This window comes from Seriola dumerili, unplaced genomic scaffold (assembly GCF_002260705.1).
Source record: "Seriola dumerili isolate Sdu_G_001 unplaced genomic scaffold, Sdu_1.0 BDQW01000668.1, whole genome shotgun sequence".
Lineage (NCBI taxonomy): Eukaryota > Metazoa > Chordata > Actinopteri > Carangiformes > Carangidae > Seriola > Seriola dumerili.
In genome coordinates this window covers 1,975,156-1,993,167 of record NW_019174923.1, presented here as the reverse complement: position 1 = coordinate 1,993,167, position 18,012 = coordinate 1,975,156, and the positions used below count along the sequence as shown (strand labels likewise).

The window sequence follows — 18,012 nt, the reverse complement described above, 5'->3', positions numbered from 1 at the left end:
ATTTCAGTGTGAGCTAGTGATGACAGTTTGCTTCCCATAGCCTAAGAGGAGCAAAATTTAGCCTCCTCTGTTCAATACTCTTGGCCACACTTTGTGTCCCTTTTTCTGGTCTCATATTCCTCCCATTTTCCCTCCCTTCATCCATTGCAAAGGCATTACAGGTGAATTGTACTCATTGTCCATTCTCCCCCGCCTGCACTCATCCTCTGCCCCTCCATTTCTCAGTCTTTTTCCCATCAGTCACAGATTGTCTTGTAGCCTCTCCATGTAGGTTCTGATTTCAGATTGACCCAGGTCCATATCCTGACACACCCACTTGATGTCATCCTCGCTCCCATTGCTCACCAGGACTGAGGAGTTGGTGTACGGGCCACCCCCGCCCGAATTATCATTGGGCAGAACAGTGGCAAAAGACGTAAACTTGACGCGTTTGCGTTTGGCAGCTGCGACTGCAGCGGCGGCCGTGGCTCGGGGGGAATTATTCAGATGCTCCGCTTGGCCGGTGGCATCTTTGCCACCAGTAGTGATTGCTGAAAGGCACTGATGCGGTTCTGGGACAGATCTGGGTAAGGTTTGTCCGTGGGTGATGCCCCGGTGTCCACCTGTGCCACCACTCCCACTAATAGTGCCCATGCCTGTGCCCACGCCCATCACCAAGGTGTTACCGGCCCCGTTCAGCAGGTACTTGTTCTCCTCATATCCTCCTTCATTCCGGTCAATGATGGTGGTGCACTCATCTGGCAGCCCTCCCTGGCATTGGTCAGAGTGGTCGGCTAAAAGGTCAGCTTCGTTTCCAAGCCACACCCAGTCGTGGGCGTGGTTCATGTTGCCACCTGTCTCCAGAACGGGGACTTGCTTGTGACGGTATCTGCAGACAAAGGATGATAATTAGCCTACTACTGAAGAACGATTTTGAGTGTGTGTAATATTAGGCTATAATATTCATAATGGATATCCCTTTATTCACATAGTGGAAAGATGTACAGCATCAATATTTGGTCAAAGCTACATGCAATATATATTTGGACCAAAACTATCAGATTGAACATCCATCCATCCATCCATCCATTTTCTTCCGCTCGTCGCGGGGGGCTGGAGCATATCCCAGCATTTGGTACACAGGCCTTTCAGGGTCACATAATGGTTCACACTATGAAGATTCTCAACCATGGTGAAGGTCTTTTAATTTAACCTAAAAAGACACTTGCTTGCATGCTGAGCTCATATTATACAAATAATAGATTTTTCCAGTGTTTTACCTGAAAGCAAAGCTGACACAGTTGATGAGGAAGACCAGTATTGCCAGACAGAAAACCCCCAGGAGGGCATACATCCCAATCTCCAGATCGGACAGGCCTCTGGTGGTGTGGCTCAGCTCACTGTCCCCGGTCCCTGGTACTTCAACTTGTGCTGGGTAGCTACTGTAATCTCCTGCTTGGCCTGGGCCACTGCCTCGGCTGCTGCTGCTGCCTCCATTGGCAGCTTTACCACCTGAAGCACGATGGGTGACTGTGCTCTTGGTTGTTGTGCTAACCTGGTGAGAGGAAATTGACACATGCACATATTTTGTTTTTATTTATGTAAATGTCATTCTCATTCCATTGAATCACGCAAGAATACGGTGATATTATATGATGATGATGATGTATTGTTTAAGGAAAATATCCCAACAACAACTCTGCACATTCATCCATTCATTCATTGTTTCTTCCCACCTTCCTCATGGCTCCTTCCTCTCGATCCACGGCTGCACTGTTGGACTTCCACTCTCCTCCGTCCTTTGTTCGGTGCTCGCTGGTGCTGTTGTCCATCCCTCCTCCGTCCTCCTGCCCACCTCTTCCCGTCTCCCCTCTTTCCTCGCTCTTTGCTCCAAACTTCACTAACACGTTGCCAACTCCAGATGCCAGCACGCTCTTCCTTTTGGACTTCTGACAGGTCTCAGAAATGACCATCTCTACGCGAACCAGTGGGCCCTGTCCCTCAGCTTCTGCTACCACAATTGGCCAGTGCTGTTCCTAATTGACAGAGACAATGTGAAAACGAACAAACCCATGGGCCTGTGGTTAAGTCATGTTTTGGACAGCATAATCTGCAAATGTCTATTTTATACTTTCTCTAACATTTTCATAGTAAGATTTCTAGCATCCTACAAAACTTTGACTTCACACATCTGATCAAGTAAGGGAAGCTGCCTGTACCTGATTGGTTATGGAGATGACACTCTCATCCAATGAGACAGCTGAGAGGAGGAAGTCCTTGGGATCATAAATATCAAGCGGAGTCACTGAGCCGTCACTGTACTGGATCCATGCACTGATCGCAGCTTCCTGAATGAGACAAAACACCAAAACAAATCAATACAAAGAGATCACTCAAAGGAAACCATCTATACATTTATACTTACGGTCTACATGAAAACCTTTTGTATATACAGTAGGTGATCAAGTACTATTGATCAGTCCCACAGATTTCCTTGTTACATGATTGTCCATGTGATACTTTGACACATCTGCTAGAGTTTAGAGCGATGATCATGATCTGTGAGGGATACCTGTGTCACTGATAAATGTTTACTTGCACAGGGCAGAAAGCAAGCTGAAATGTCACTTTCCCATCCAGATTTATTCCAGTGATCCGGTATTTAAAGCTGCACTAAGTGATATTTTTATATGAACACAGCGTCATATGACTATGACTCATATGACAGCTTTATTTACTACTCTCGCCAGTGTCTCCAGATGCAGGCAGCTGTTCTTAGCAGAAAAGCTCTACTAAACTCTCCAATCTATGCTTCCTGCTCAGCATCAGAAAAAAAACAGACAAAGTTAGCTGCATTTAGGATTTAGTAGTGATTATTTGTCTTAAATTCTTCATTCAACACATTTGCCATAATCACTTTACTGGTTCATAGAGCTTGTCTAAATGACCCCAAGAGACCAAAAACTTCATTAATGCAGGTTTGAGTTTTTGGTTTTTCATACAGAAAGACATAAAATAACCAAAAGGATATTTACATTAATCAGGTTAAAGTACAGATCCCTCCCTGATGGTTTTTAATTTAAATATTCTATTTTCAAACCTGATTTTCTGACAGTATATGAGGAAAAGTTATTTATTGGCCTTAGTAGCTTGACAGTGTGATGTTTATCTTTTTTATTTATTTATTTATTTATTTTATTGATTCAGCTGTATGCATCTTTAACACAATGGAAACAACATTGACCATGTCTTCCAATACAATTAGGTCAAAGACTTAGAAAATAATGTTTTTTTTCCCGTCTTCTTCTAGCAGCAGCTCTTCCATAAATAAAAACAGTTGAGCAGAGAGTGTATTTTTCTCTGCTTGTCTTTAAGTGATCCTGCCTTCACTAATTTCCCTCGATAGAACCCGTTGCTTTCTTTAATCAGAACACAGAAAAGATTGTGTAGGTATAACACAACAAATACCTCCCTACAAACGTAATTAAGCTCCAACGTGAGGAATAACACTTTATCTCTTTCCCTACTTTTATTTTCACATCAAATTCTTATTTTCCCATGCCTCCTACACTCACTTACCCCCTCCCTCCCCTCTTTTTCCTCCAGTCTTCTACTTTTCACCCATTTTTACTCAATTTCGTTCTCCATCTTACTCTCCCTCTTCAAAGCCGCGTCATTTTTCCACAGGTAATGGTGAATGGCGTAGATAATGTTTGAATAAAACGCAGGATCAGATCTATATTTTCATCGTAATGAGCTGCCTCTCGTCCAATTAGCCCTTGGATAGAAATTATAACGTGGGGTATTGTTTGATTAAAAAAAAAGGAAAAGAAAAGGAGGGAGAAGGGAAGCTGGGGGGAAAGAGAGAGTGTGAGGGATAATAGCTTGAGATAGTGTGATAAAATAACCCTTGGCAATGTGATTAGAGAGTCAGGAACAGCTTGTAACATGGTAGTCTCCCAATATAGTATGCATGGTGAGTGTGTATAGTTTCTAGGTGTTTGTATGAGAGTGTTTTTTTGCAGACAGTGGATCCTTATATACTGTGACAGGGAGCAATAGAAAAGATAATTAGAAAAAGGACAATTAAAATAATAATTAAAATGAAATATTGTTATTATATTTAATTGTAATTATAATTCTGTTGGTCATGTATTACACATGTAGTTTCAATTGGGATTTTAATTGAACATTTTCACAAAACTAACTGAAAAATGAATTGCCATTATTTGGCATGAGTTAACAATACATTTGTATTTTTTTTTAATTGGATTGTATTTGAGGCCTGGGCTGTCTTTAAAAAAAAAAAAAACTAAAAGCATACTGTCCTACTGTAGACCTTTAGGTGGTTGTAACTGTAGCCAAGGAGCGCTACAGCCTGGAAGTTACGCACTCCTAATTAGAAACTGATTATGGATGAGATAGCAGCGATATGATGTCCGCAGCACAGAATTACTGTTTAAGATCTATGATTACACCCTTGGGGGTATTACCATAGAGATGGGAACAGCTTAAGATGTAGTCCATCAGTTAGTTTGTGTGTGTGTCTGTGTGTGTGTGTGGTTAAGGTTTGGCCAATTGATTAGGGAATACATTATCTCAATGACAAATCCCCACAAAAATATAGCAATAGCAAATATAGTAAGACTTTGTACGTGTGTGTGGGTGTGTATGTGTGTGTGTGTGTGTGTGTGTGAGAGATACAAACCCAAAGGCAGTGAGGTGTTTATGTATGTTTATCATGTGTCTACATGTGCGAGCTGCATTCTGACAATGTGATAAATAAAACTCTATGATATCTTGCAGAGATGTAAATATTTGGACCTATGTATTTGTGTGTGTGTGTGTGTTTGTGTGTGTACCTATATTATCTCCTACCTGTTTTGGTGTGTGTAGCAGGTCTGTAGCTGTGGTCGTTAGCTGGATAGCCTGGTAATTTCCAGGACTCGCTGTCATACTGAGGGACAGAGATGCAACCAGCTGGACTCCCAGGTCTGTGATAGTGACCTAGACAAACAAGAGAAACTGTAGATCACTCACAGAGGCAGTGAATGAAAAAGTTTGAATTTGACTTATTTGAGCCCGTTCTAGTGGCTAGAAAGGAGAAGGAAGGGATAGTTGTTTAAGAGACGAGGTTTGGATTTATTTGTATGTAAAAAGAACTGAAAGTAAATCATTATCACGGTGGTGTAGAAATATATAATGAAATTTTGATAAACTCTGTGGGGAAATTAGACAATTGAAGCAGTAATAAAGTATAGTGCAGTGGCAAAATTAAAATGAAGGCAAACAATGTTTAGAAAAGACAATTTTAAGACAGTATAAAAGTAAAATCTTAAATGAACCTTAATGGCTGATCTTATAAAAGCTAACAAATCACATTACCTTTCTTATGCCTTGTTATATCACACCATGGCCTTATACTGTACTGCTCAGTTTGAGCTCTGTGGCTTCAGTGTCCACAGGGACTGCCCTAATAAACATGTATTTACTTACTCTTTGAGCCACTGTGGATGTTGTTTCTGCTCATTTTTAGACTATTAAGATCAACACTGTCCCCTCGTATAACCAGCGATGTGCACGATGGGATTTAAGAACACACAATCATAGTAAGTGCCAATAAAATGGACCTACATCCCAAATACATTAAATAAAGCAGTGTAGCTATTCTACCTTGTCATCCAACACGGTCACAGTCTTCTCTGCAAGTATAGAGTCAGACAGCGGGGAAAGAACCTGCAATGAAAGATAAAAAAAAAAACATATATACATGAATAGTTGTGAAATTACATGATGTTCAAATTTAAATGAAGTTGAAAACCTACAGAGGTTTTCACAACCTGAAATTAATCTGCTTTATTAGAGTTGGAGAAGAGTCTACATATGCACAAAAGCAATTTCATCAAAAGGTAAATTCCTAAAAGCTTTCATTAAAAATTTGCACTCTGTGACGGCTGTACATTTCGTGCTCTAACACTCAGTGTCTGGTGGGTCTTTCCAGGGAAAAATCCTACACAACACAGTTGTTTTCAGCAACTGTAAAATCCAAGCATAAAGACATCACATGACTGACAGGCTGTTAGTTTGACAGGTAATGGAACGACAGCTTGTGTCTCAAAATGTTACAAAAAAGCACAAAGTGGAGAAAATTAGCAAGCACAGGTTTAATATAGGAAAGTCTAGGAGAGCGTAAAGGAGAGAAGTGCATGAAAAAAGCTTTTGTTGTCTCAGTGATTATTGCCTTAAGGTGGCAGTGATGTGTTTAACACTGACAGAGGAGCAGTGAGAGCCGGTTAACACCGCAGTGCTTTGGGCCACATAGACTGACAGTATCTGTTAAAGTTATGGAAATACAAAACACACACACACACACACACATACACACACACACACAGGCTCATCGAGTCCGTTTTGTCTTTACTCTGCACAGGATGTTTTTTACCACGTCTTCAACTCACATGGCGATAACTGGTATTTTCTGTGTAAAGAAAATGCTGGTTTGGAAACACTGCTGCTGTCATTTCACATCCCTGACACAATGTAACACACTAAGTAATAGGAGCACACACACACGCACACGCACGCACGCACGCACGCACACACGCACGCACGCAAGCACGCACACACACACACACTAACACACACACACAGTGTTCCCATCTGCCTGCCAGCTGTGCTCCACTGTGTCAACATTCAACTAAGAAAACTTAGCATAAACAAAGCAAAAGGCCAAAACTAAAGAACTTAAAGAGAGTGGATGAAAAGAGAGTGTGTAAGTGAGAAATGGCGAGCGAGCGAGAGAGAAATAAATGGAGTAGGTGTCAGAGAGAGAGAGACAATGACAAATAGAAGAGGACAGAAAGTGACAGGGGGCAGAAAGACGGAGCGCAAAAGAGATTGGGGTACAGATGGAAAGAGGGAGCAGCAGACAGACAGTGATAGAGATTAGGAGCCCTGTGTTGCAGTGTACTACTCCGCCCGGCGACAGGAGGACAGACAGATCTGATTGGTGTACAAAGAAAATCTCTCACTGAACGAATCGGGGCGTCAAACTCAATCCCGCCCTTAGCGAGGTAACAAAATGCAATGATTGACGGCTCTGGGATTGCTCGTCAAGACAGACAGAGAATAAGAGGGCGAGAAAGAGAGACTTGGAGGGAGAAAGGAGAGGGAAAGAGAGAAGGGGAGGAGAGGAAGAGGAAAAGGCAAGACTCGAGGAGACAGAGCTGGGGGGTAAAATTGAAATGTCAAACTATCAAATGACGGCTGTCGACTCTGGCATCTCGATGGAAATGCTGAGTAAATTCTCTCTCCTGGCTCCCAAACAGAGCACAGCTGTCTGTATGCATGCATCTGTGTGTTTGTGTTTGTGTGTGCGAGTGTGTGTCTGTGTCTGTGTCTGTGTATGGGTGCATGCACGCAGCAGTCCCCAGTCAGACGGATGCAAACACACATTCAGCTGTTCCCCGATATCCCCCAGTTGCTGCACTGAACTCAACACCAACCCACTTCTAACACACACACACACACACATACACAAAAACACATTTTACAGAGCAATCATGCAAATGTGAGCACTGAGGATGAAATTTTGAAATTTGATTCTGAATCATAAAAATATATAGTTGGGATATTGTTATATGAAAGATGGGGGTGTAATATCATAGGGCAGAATATAACAAAAACTGCATTGACTATGACTGGGACATATTTAGTGGTTTTGCCTTGGCTCTGCTATATAACGGGATACCAGTAATGTAAGACAGTAAGCCATAGGACTGTCCTCCACTGTCACATTCAGTCACAATGGGCCGGCTTATTGGAATTCAGCAACTGCACGAGTGTGTTCACTGTGTGCCAATGCGAGTGTGTGTCTGTGTGTAATTTCTGAACATCACACTGAGATGTCAGGGCCAAATCCGACAGTTAATTGTGGCTAATTGTGTAACGAGCTGGCAGGCGAGGCTTATAACTGCAAGAGAAGAGGAAGAGAGAGAGGATAATGTTTACATCACTGGAGTGCTTATGGCTGCAACGTGAGTTGGCAAATTATACTGTGCTTCACATAATCATACATTTCCAACCGTCTTTCTCTACACTGGTTGTCCAACAAGTGGTAAATACAGTCGTTTTTGAGTGTTTTGAGAGTGAATCCTTAAAATCCAATTCTGGAATGCTTTGTACTTAGTCAATGTTTCCCACCAGAAAGTGGTCACTCTCCAAACTTTATATTAAAAGTGGAATGAAAGTGGCAAACTCTAACATCACACAATATTTTTTGGATCATTTCATTATATATTTTATGTTTCGTTCTCAGTTTGGGATATGAGGGTGATTTCTAGACTGCTTCAGTGAGGAGAATGGGTTGTTTTGTGGTTTGGGATGTTATTAACAACTAGAATAGTTCAAAATAATGAACAAGAGAACAGACTGGATTACTTGTATAGTCTTGAGAGTAGAACAGAGGGTACGTACCTGTATAGTGGTGATCCCCAAGTCCCGCCCTATCAAAATTCGTCCATCTATCAGTCTGGCAATGCGAGGATCTTCCACCTGTGGAGCACAGAGACAGCTGCCAGTTTCAACTCCAAGTTTGATTATTACATTTATAATATATCTTTTAGGCTTTTGTGCATTTATCTTGGATTAGTACTACAGAAAACTGCTACTTTAAGCTATTATTCAACAGTCAAACATCCGTCCTAACAGGAAAAGTTCAAGAGGCTGTATAGTTCAACACTTAGAGAAAAAAAAATTCTAGCTTACTGATACCGTTAAATATGGAGAAAGAGGCAGGATGTGATTATCTTAGCTGAGCATAAAGACTGGAAGCAGGAGAAACAGCCTGCCAGGTTCTCTCAAAAGTTCAAAAACACACCAACAGCATCTCTAAAACTCAATACACCCAATTAACATGCCTAGTAAATGAACACACTGTATCTCACTTGTATGATCAGTACACAAATTAAAATGTAAAAATAGTGAATGGTTTTAATTGAAGTTATGAGGTGTAACTTTTTCTCAGCAAACAATAGCCAGATGCAGTGATTTAGTCAGGCAACTGGTGGCGATGCTGCACAGAAGTGCTGGATACAAGGAAAAACTGTCATTCATCAAGTAATAGTTATAGCATTTAAACACAAAAACAGTCCCTTAAAAATGTCCCTATTTTTGCACCAATCAAACAAAACAAGATACAAAGTGTTGATTCCTATTTCTGAGAGAGCTAGGTCAGCTTTACCACCCTGCTGCCAGTCTTAATGCTAAGCTAAGCTAATCACCACCTGGCTCTAGATTCATAATGCAAAGACATGAGAATCTAATCACTCTTCTCATCTCACTCTCTCCGAAGACAGCAAATACATGTTTTTTCCTCAAATGTTAAAGTATTCCTTCAATGAAGGGTGTGTGAACATATGTGCGTATTTGTGTATAGCTACCTTTAGCTGGTCCAGGACCAAGTGAGTGATATCAGCTTGCCAGTCTGCACCCAACATGTAAACCATCTCTCCTCCTGGGTCAGAGGGTTCTGCAACAAAATGGGTGAGGACCCGCACCAAGGCATACTGGTACTGAAAGGTCAAGAAAAAGGCAAATTAGATCCTAATTCTTAAACATAACATGGGCTCAAAATCACTTTGATTGTTCATGAAGTAACTAATGGAAAAATAATATACCATAATACTGCACTGTATCTTAAACCAACTAAACTTTACACACTGTAAGTCTCATTTCATTCCCAGTATGTAGTAAGACAGCGCTCACTGTTTTCTGGGATATTGGCATTGGAAAAAAAAGGATAACAGAATACTTTAAAACTGTGATATGAAAAGCAATCACATAATACCTGTAGGGTGCAGCCTTTGCCCTTCTTCTCATCATCCTCATCATCTTCACTGTCTCTGGTAGGTCTGGGAAGACAAGAGGTGAATGAAGAGAAGAGGTAAGTGAGAACGCGAGGGAACAGAGGGTGAGATTACCTGGTAATTAAATGCCACTTGTATACTTTGAAATCAGCTCCAGGTAATTTACAATGTAATCTCTGCTCAAAGTTACACTCTCAGTCAAACCAAAGACACTTCAGTTTTTAATCCATCTGTAACACTTTTAAAACACTGTAGTTGTACAATGTGCTTTTCTTGGAATGCCTGGTTGAAAAAACGATATAACTGGCACTCCATTGTTTGGTACTGGTGACTGCAAGTAAGTTGTGAGTGAGTATACCTAGACTATTGTAACTTCTCTTAGAAACTAATTTCCCTCATAAATGGAGCCCCCAGTTCACATAAACAAGTGTAGATGCTACAGTGGGACTTCTCAAATAGCTACATGTGTAAGGGAAACATACAAATAGATGTTACATAGTACGATCAAAAGACACCACCCAGAGCAAAATGTGTTGTGATATGTGCTGAATATGTTGTATCAACAGTGACGAGCAGCTGTTCTTGACAGATGAACTTTCATAAAAATGATTCAGGACTTACAGGATCTTTATTTCTGCTTTTATATAAGATACAAAAAAAGGAACAGCTTGTGTGAACTTCAGCGTTTCATGACAAAGACAAAAATCCTTATTCCATCCCCTACCCACAGGGGTGCCCCAAGGATCGGTACTGGGACCCCTTGTCTTTGCAATATGCACCACCTCTTTGGGTCCATGGCTTCTCATATTACTGCTATGAAGATGACACCCACCTATACCTGTCGTTCCTGCAAGACAACCCGACAGTCTCTGCATAGATCTCAGCTTGTCTCTCTGACATATCCATATGGATGAAGGGACGCCAACTCAAAGTAAACCTCTCTAAGACTGAAGTCATACTCATCCTGGCCAATTAGTCTCTCCATCACAATAGCAATGTCAAAATCACCTCTTCATCTCTTACCCCAACTGGGCAGAAACAGTTTTCCTGCAGCAATGGTAGTAAATGAAGCCTTGAAAGATAACACAAATAATTCCTACATATGCCCTTAACAATACAGTCTGTACAAAGGCAGTGTTGGAACAAATGGTACACACTCTCTGGTGCATTATCAGGACAATACTGTATTGCTGGAAATAGTACTGTATAGTTCTATCAGAATGGTGAGAAAAAAGCAAAGAAAGACATATTGGTTGGTCAGGGCTTCATCCTACAGCAAGATAATGATGAACACCATTGGAAGAAAAGAACTAGACAGACTATTTTGAAAGAGTTCACTCGAAACCAATCTATAATGTGATTTAAAACTTATTTTGTTACCTGTTTTTTCAAACACACAATAATATGAAAAGCATGTACCTGTTGTAATTCCAGAGCTGAGGAGGCTGAATAATCACCCCCAAAATAAATAAATAAAACAGATCCAAAAATGCTTTGAATGCACTATCAGTGTTAAAACAGAAAACCTCTTTCCCTTGCTCCTAGTTGAGGATCTATCTTTCTTTCTCATACACAGACGCATACAAAGAAACACACATTATTTTTTCTTTGCCTCCCTCTGTGTAATATCTATACAACAACAAATGGAGGCAGGCCCACGCAGGATCATACATTCACGAACACACACACACACAGGACTGCTTCTGTGTCCTATAACTGTCCTGGAGTGTGAAACCCAGGTAATATTACAGGAATTTTTTTTTCCATTTCCTAGTGTCCAAGTAGTGTATGTGTCTGTGTGAGAGTGTGTGCCTAATAGTGCTTGTGTTTCACTCTGTGAGATAGTGGTTAGGGGAGATAGAGGTGTGTGTCTGTGTGTGTGTGTGCATGCCTGTGTTTGTGTCTGTGAGTGCACACTAGTTGGTGGCTATCTGAGCAGAAATTGGCGAAATTGAAAAATAGGCCTAGCAGAACAGAATGGAAGGAAGACGACAAGATGGGGAATAGAAGCAACAAGCACACACACACACACACACACACACACACACACACACACACACACACACAGACAAATGACCATGCATACACACACTGACGCCCACATACTAACACACACACAAATGCACAATCAAACACAGAGGTACAGAAGCATTCAGGCATGCATGCACAGAGAAAAGACATACAGAAAGACCAGTAGGAAAAGGTTTTTTATACCTTAAGAAGGAAAGGGTACATGCATATTTTAGTTGATTTTCAACTGAGTGTGTATGTTACAAGTCAATTCGTGTTGGCTGTTATTAAAACCTGAGCAACAAAAACATATCCCCAATGTGACTTCTCTTGTTAATTTGAGTTCAAGTAGGGAGCTGTGTATCTAAATGAGGCAATGTCCTGCTTTCCATACTCAAGTAAGAGTTTCTCAAATTCTATAAAGATTCTCACTTTTGGTATATGGTGATCACAAATGTTGCCCTTGTAAAAGTTAGACTTTTATCACATGCTTGTCACATGCATGCAACCTAAGCTGCAAACCCTTGAACCCCTAGAAACTGACCTCAATGCCATCACTTGAGAAGATACTGGAGAAATAGGGGCCTTCTGTTGCACAAGGTAAGCAATTCATTGTGTTTAATTCTCAGGCAGTAATGGGCATCTCCATATGCCTAATGGTGTGCGCGAGAAGCTGTCTGTTTGGCACTCATAGTTGTATCATGTGTTTCTATGGTAATTCTTGCAATATCCCACCACTCACTGGGCATATTAGTCAGGAAATGAAAATGCACCTGCTTGTATCCTGATTATTTATTTTCATGTAAATGAAGCCTCTGTTGTACACATTATATGTCCATAGTCATCTAAATTTGTCACTATATACATGTAAATTTGGATCTAGATCTGCATCAAAATATTTTTTTTTATTTAAGTAAGGGCTGCAGTTCATGAGGAAATAGGAACTTTAAGCAGCAACTGTTAAAGGGACCGCTACAGCATGAGGGGATGACGTAGATTCTCTCTTGACACTTCCTACCGTTGCAGCCCAACTGTCTACTACGGTAAACCAGTTGTTCTCCCGTAGTTGACAGTTGGGCTGCAACACTGGGAAGTGTTGAGATAGAATCTATGTCACGCTGTAGCCATCCGTTCCACCGTCGCTACTTAAAAAAACACAGAACAATAGACAAACACTTGCATGCGCATACACACAATAGTATGAATATAAACTGACACTTGCACACCAACATCCTGTAACTGACCCACCCACCTGCATTATTTCACGTTTGAGAGAGTGTGTGTGTGTGTAAGTGACTGAATGCTTCATTCAGTGGCAATGATGCTAAAGCCATAATAGTTGTCATCAGTATAGCCAGGGAGGCCTTGACCTCACAGGAAATTATAGACTTGCCGGAATGATATGTGCTCTCAACTGCTCCATTCCATAAGCACTATATCACACACACACACGCGCACACACACACACACACACACACAGACACACACACATTCAAACTCTGCCTTGCTTCATTCATTTCTTTTCTCTCTCACAGATAGTAGATAGACACGAAATGCTTAAGATTTATCACAAACCAAAATCACATTCAACAGTGACTCAGACACTCTTTCTTTTTTCTTTTTTTTTACCGCCGAAAATTCAGTTCTTTTAGTTGAAGACACAATATGCGGTGAGTGACTGCCTTCTCAAGCAGAAGAAGTGCATGAAGCAAGAGCTGCTTGTTTCTGCTCTAAGCCATACTTTAGCAATGCACAACTAACACGGTTTTCAGAGTACATTATGTTTGGTGTGAGAGGATGAGCTTGTTGTTTGATTGTTTTTGTCAGTAACGTGTGTGTGTTGCTTCAACTACAGCTACATATTTGATATCCAGCTTTGTTGTTGTTTGTTGGCTCATATGATCATATCAAATGTTTCGGAGTTCATAAAAGAGCTATATTTGACATTTCAACATCAATAACAGTATTAATTTTGAATATAATTACTGTAAGTTAACTAAAACAGGTTGAGATCAGCCTGCTCCAAACCACATTTCACCTTGTTTGCCAGCAGAATTCATTTAAACGGAAAGGAACTAATTTCTTTTGCATGTGATACAAAAATTCATTACATTCATTATCTTATTTTACAGTGCTCCGCTCTCTTAGCCTGGAGAATTTGTAAACTACAGCCCGACTGATAAATCTTCCAGGCCGATACATCAGCTGATAATAGTCTATTGGAGATATACAGTATGGTATCAGGGTATATATCAATATATATCGTGTACTCGATATATATATGCTTACACCCTTCACTGTATGTTTCTCTCCCTCATTCCCTCAAGGTCAGACAGATAAATTACCTCTTGTTAGTGATGATTGGGACCCTCCAGCCTTTGACCTGGCTCAGCTCAGTATCTGACACATCTATCTGCAAAGGAAGCTTGGGAACCCAGACGGTGAGCTGCAGCTGAGCAGATAGGTGCAGGTAGGTGAAGTTGACTGCCAAAGACTGCCGGCCACGCATTTCTTTACCGTTCACCAAGACCTGGTCACAGTTTGGGGATACCTGAAGAGTGGAAAAAAAGAGCAAAAAGAGGAGAAAGAGAGAAGCTGGATTGAGTTAAGGACAGCATGCATGCAGAGTCTGACATTTTTAACTGACCTTAAACAGAAATGAATCAGTGATTTCCACAGAAACAGATGCAGCCCATTTTATACATTCCTTAAGCACAGCCTGGAGCCAGTTTTCATCAGAACATTTGTGCTCTTGCAGTAAATAAATATTTTGTTACTGATTGCTTACATTTTTATTCATCTTGTAAGGTACTTTGGAACACTGTTTTGCAAAGTGCCCTATAAAGAAAGGTTAATTATATGCTTCTGCAAATTCTTCCTGCCACATCAGTGGCATTTTGGATTTGTGAATACTCGGGGAGCTCTTGTACCCTCCAACAATCTGAAGCAACGTGTTAAATGTGCAACAAGCAACACCTTAAAGCCAGTAAATCACATTCATTTTAAGACATTAGTATAATTACTTTAACCACATAAGACCACCCACGAGAATACTGGCAACCTTTGCGCTGCATTTTAAACTGTATTCCTGTGGGTCTAAGTGGAGCTCTGTATGAAGACGGCTAAAGAGCAAGAAGAAACATTTTTGTGAGAGAAATTATAAAATAAAATTATAGTCTTACAGTTGACAACACTTGTATTACTAGAGACAGTCTTGTATAAGTAAGAGACAGAAACTAAACCATGGTCTCATTTTTATAGTTATTAATCTGATTATTTTTTCAACACTCTTCTTGGGATGTGTTTATTTTCTTCATCTATCTCTATAAACTCAGCCATGTTGCAGTTAAGACAGAGTCAGAGGTACCTTTAGTTACCTTTAGTTTAGGTACCCTTACTTCGGTCACTAAGGTCTTTTGTGCAACTGTTTAATTGACTTGAAGTATAAGACAAAGATACAGAGAAATCATTAAATACTTTAATTAACATTTTAAGGAAAATTAAGGAGAAGACTTAAGTGCATCTGTTTTTTTACTTTTTATTATTCTTTTATCTTTTTTGAGGGCTTTTTGTGCCTTTAATGGACAGGACAGTAGAGAGACAGGAAATGGGGAGGCAGAGAGAGGGGGAATGACACGCAGGAGAGGGCCGTCCAAAGCGGGAGTTGAACCGGGGGCCAGCTGCAGCGAGGACTGTAGCCTCTATATATGGGGCGCCTGCGTAACCCACTCCGCTACGCGACGCCCCAAGTGCACCTGTTTTGTGCATCTGTTTTTATTTTAAGGAAACCTTAACTCAGACTTCAAGGAAAAGCTTAACTAGAGGTGTTTTGTTCAACCGGCCCCAGATGTTCTACAACACACCGTTTTACAGTTTAACATGAGGCAGCCACAGCTCAGCTGTAATGTTACATTGTTGTATTGGTACTTTCATTTAAGTAAAGGATCTAAATCTTATTCCACCACTGTTTGTCTGTTTGCCCTTCTGATCATCAGTTAGCTATGGTCTAATACATCACGTCTAACTCTGTCATTCCCATCATAAGCCGTACTCTGTTCCTCCTCAGTGAGATAAAACAGTGGATCTTTGCATTTTAAAACACTGTCTAGACAGTGGTTCCTCCAAACTAGAGACAGAGATTCCCAGCGTTCATATGGTGCCTGCTGAGACACAGTTTATCAGATGCAACAAACACTTTTTAAACAATTATTTTCATAATTACTCACTGGCAAATGTCTGAGCATCATAAGTTATGCTAAACACTCCATTCTTATGTTTACCTCTCAGTTTTCAAGACTGTGGAAGATGTTTTTTTTTTAATCAAGCAGACTGAACTTACTTAATCTACTTAAAGAAACCATTACATGTTTTCTGTTACTATGATTATGGAAATGCAAATATCTAGTTTTCTAACAGTAAAAAAATGTATGTCGACACTAGATTATCATGGTTGTATTTCAGAAAGTTGACAGCAGTCTTACAGACAGTGTGACAGGCAGAACAATGAAAAAACCTGGATTTCAGTCAGATTCATTTTCACCCTCCTCACTTGTCTGACTGTGTGACTGATTGAGTTGACGTTTTTTGGACAAATCATCCCACATGTTCCAACAACAATGGATTCATACGAGGAGGAAACTAATCATAGCCCAGTGTGGGCATAATGCGATGGTGGTGGCAACATATGTATGTATACAGTAGTTTATATAATATTAAGTCAGGATTCATGTGTTATACTCCACCTGCCGAGCAACGTTACTACTGATAGTTACTGACGGATGTGATTCTTTTTTCTTATCTTCACAGCCAGTCACCTTTTCCTGGCGTTTATTTAACTTCTCCTCCTTCTCTTTCTTTACCTTATCCTCCCTCCTCCCTCTCTCAGTTTCATTCCCTTTTTATTTCTCACAGCCTCTTTCATCTCTCCACGCTGCACCTACCCTGCACACTTCATTCTTTCTCCCTACCCCTTCCTATTTCACTCTTAGGTTTACATTTAACATGCACGCCCTTTGTCTGACTTCCTGTCTCCTATAGACTCTCACTGCCTGTCTGTCTCACCTCTCAGTGTTTTTCCACCTTCTTTTGCACAACTGCACATTTGCACTCGGTTCAGCCCTTCCTTCCTCTCAGTCTCGCTTCATATTCATTCTATTGCTCTGTTTTTAAATGTATGTACAGTGAGGTCCAAACGTCTAGGGTAGAGGTCCCCAGTTTTTTTCAGCAACATCCTCCTTCATATTGATCCGATCATACACTCACCCCAGACCATCACTGCTCTTGAATTCTTTTTGGAAAATCATTGAATTTCTTGGTTGCTTCTCAAAGCCCTCATTTTCCTAAGAGAAGCATCTAAACCTCATTTATTGATAATTACTGACAGTGCTTTGTTTTTTTTTTGGAACATTAAACCAACCTGGGGGTGCTAACATGCTGTAGTGTGGAAAACAAAAATATGTTGGGTATTTTTGGGGCAGATTTCAGTATTTGTTGCATCATTTTCAAATGTGTAGCACTCAGCTCTGCAATTCTACTCAGCCTTTAGTCTCTTTTATCTCATTGTTTTAGCTCTCTAGCCCGCACGGTTTGTCTAAGGTTCGTTGTAATGCTCTCGAATCCCCTATGAACAGCTGTTTCCAGACCCAGTTTTTTTTCTCAGGATTTAGTGGAATTGAAAACAGAACCGATACTAGAGTGAATATTAGATGAAAAATATGACTCCATTGAGGCGCTCTGGGTCTGCCGGATGTCTAAAGGGTGTTCAAAATGATTTTTCACCTTGTGTTATTTGCACAAATTTGGCCACTGGACCATTTATGTTTATTCACTCCAAACATATATGTATATACAGATATTAACTGTGAAGCTAGCTAGCTAGCCAATGCACTGACCTTGTCTACATCAGTGTGAACTGTGTGAGATCTCAGAACTCACAGTTCTGTTATTTTCTTTCCATCTCTTTTATTTTTGCTTGTGTCTCTGTAAAAATTTGATTTGCGTTCTGTCTGATCGCACACTAAAGGTGAAAATGTTAAATGTTAACACATTTAAACTTTCCTGCTCAACTTGGCAGCTAGCATAAGCTAACATTTTTGGCTGGGTGTTATATAGCCTATGTACTGCATGTAGTACTTCAAGAAGCATGGAAAGAGTGAGA

General features: G+C 40.5%; 1 protein-coding gene across 1 annotated transcript in view; it reads right to left on the bottom strand.

Moving 5' to 3' along the window:
• Positions 1 to 240: 240 nt before the first annotated feature.
• Positions 241 to 18,012, bottom strand: part of LOC111236462 (transmembrane protein 132C-like) — a 218,434-nt gene continuing 200,662 nt past the window's right edge. Inside the window, exons 7-17 of the mRNA XM_022765196.1 lie at positions 14,201 to 14,406; positions 9,827 to 9,890; positions 9,420 to 9,551; positions 8,455 to 8,532; positions 5,653 to 5,715; positions 4,858 to 4,986; positions 2,199 to 2,327; positions 1,716 to 2,015; positions 1,260 to 1,534; positions 666 to 868; positions 241 to 602 (exon numbers count right to left, since the gene is read on the bottom strand). Of these exons, the coding sequence (XP_022620917.1) occupies positions 241 to 602; positions 666 to 868; positions 1,260 to 1,534; positions 1,716 to 2,015; positions 2,199 to 2,327; positions 4,858 to 4,986; positions 5,653 to 5,715; positions 8,455 to 8,532; positions 9,420 to 9,551; positions 9,827 to 9,890; positions 14,201 to 14,406 (1,941 nt within the window). The remainder of the gene's footprint in view (positions 603 to 665; positions 869 to 1,259; positions 1,535 to 1,715; positions 2,016 to 2,198; positions 2,328 to 4,857; positions 4,987 to 5,652; positions 5,716 to 8,454; positions 8,533 to 9,419; positions 9,552 to 9,826; positions 9,891 to 14,200; positions 14,407 to 18,012) is intronic.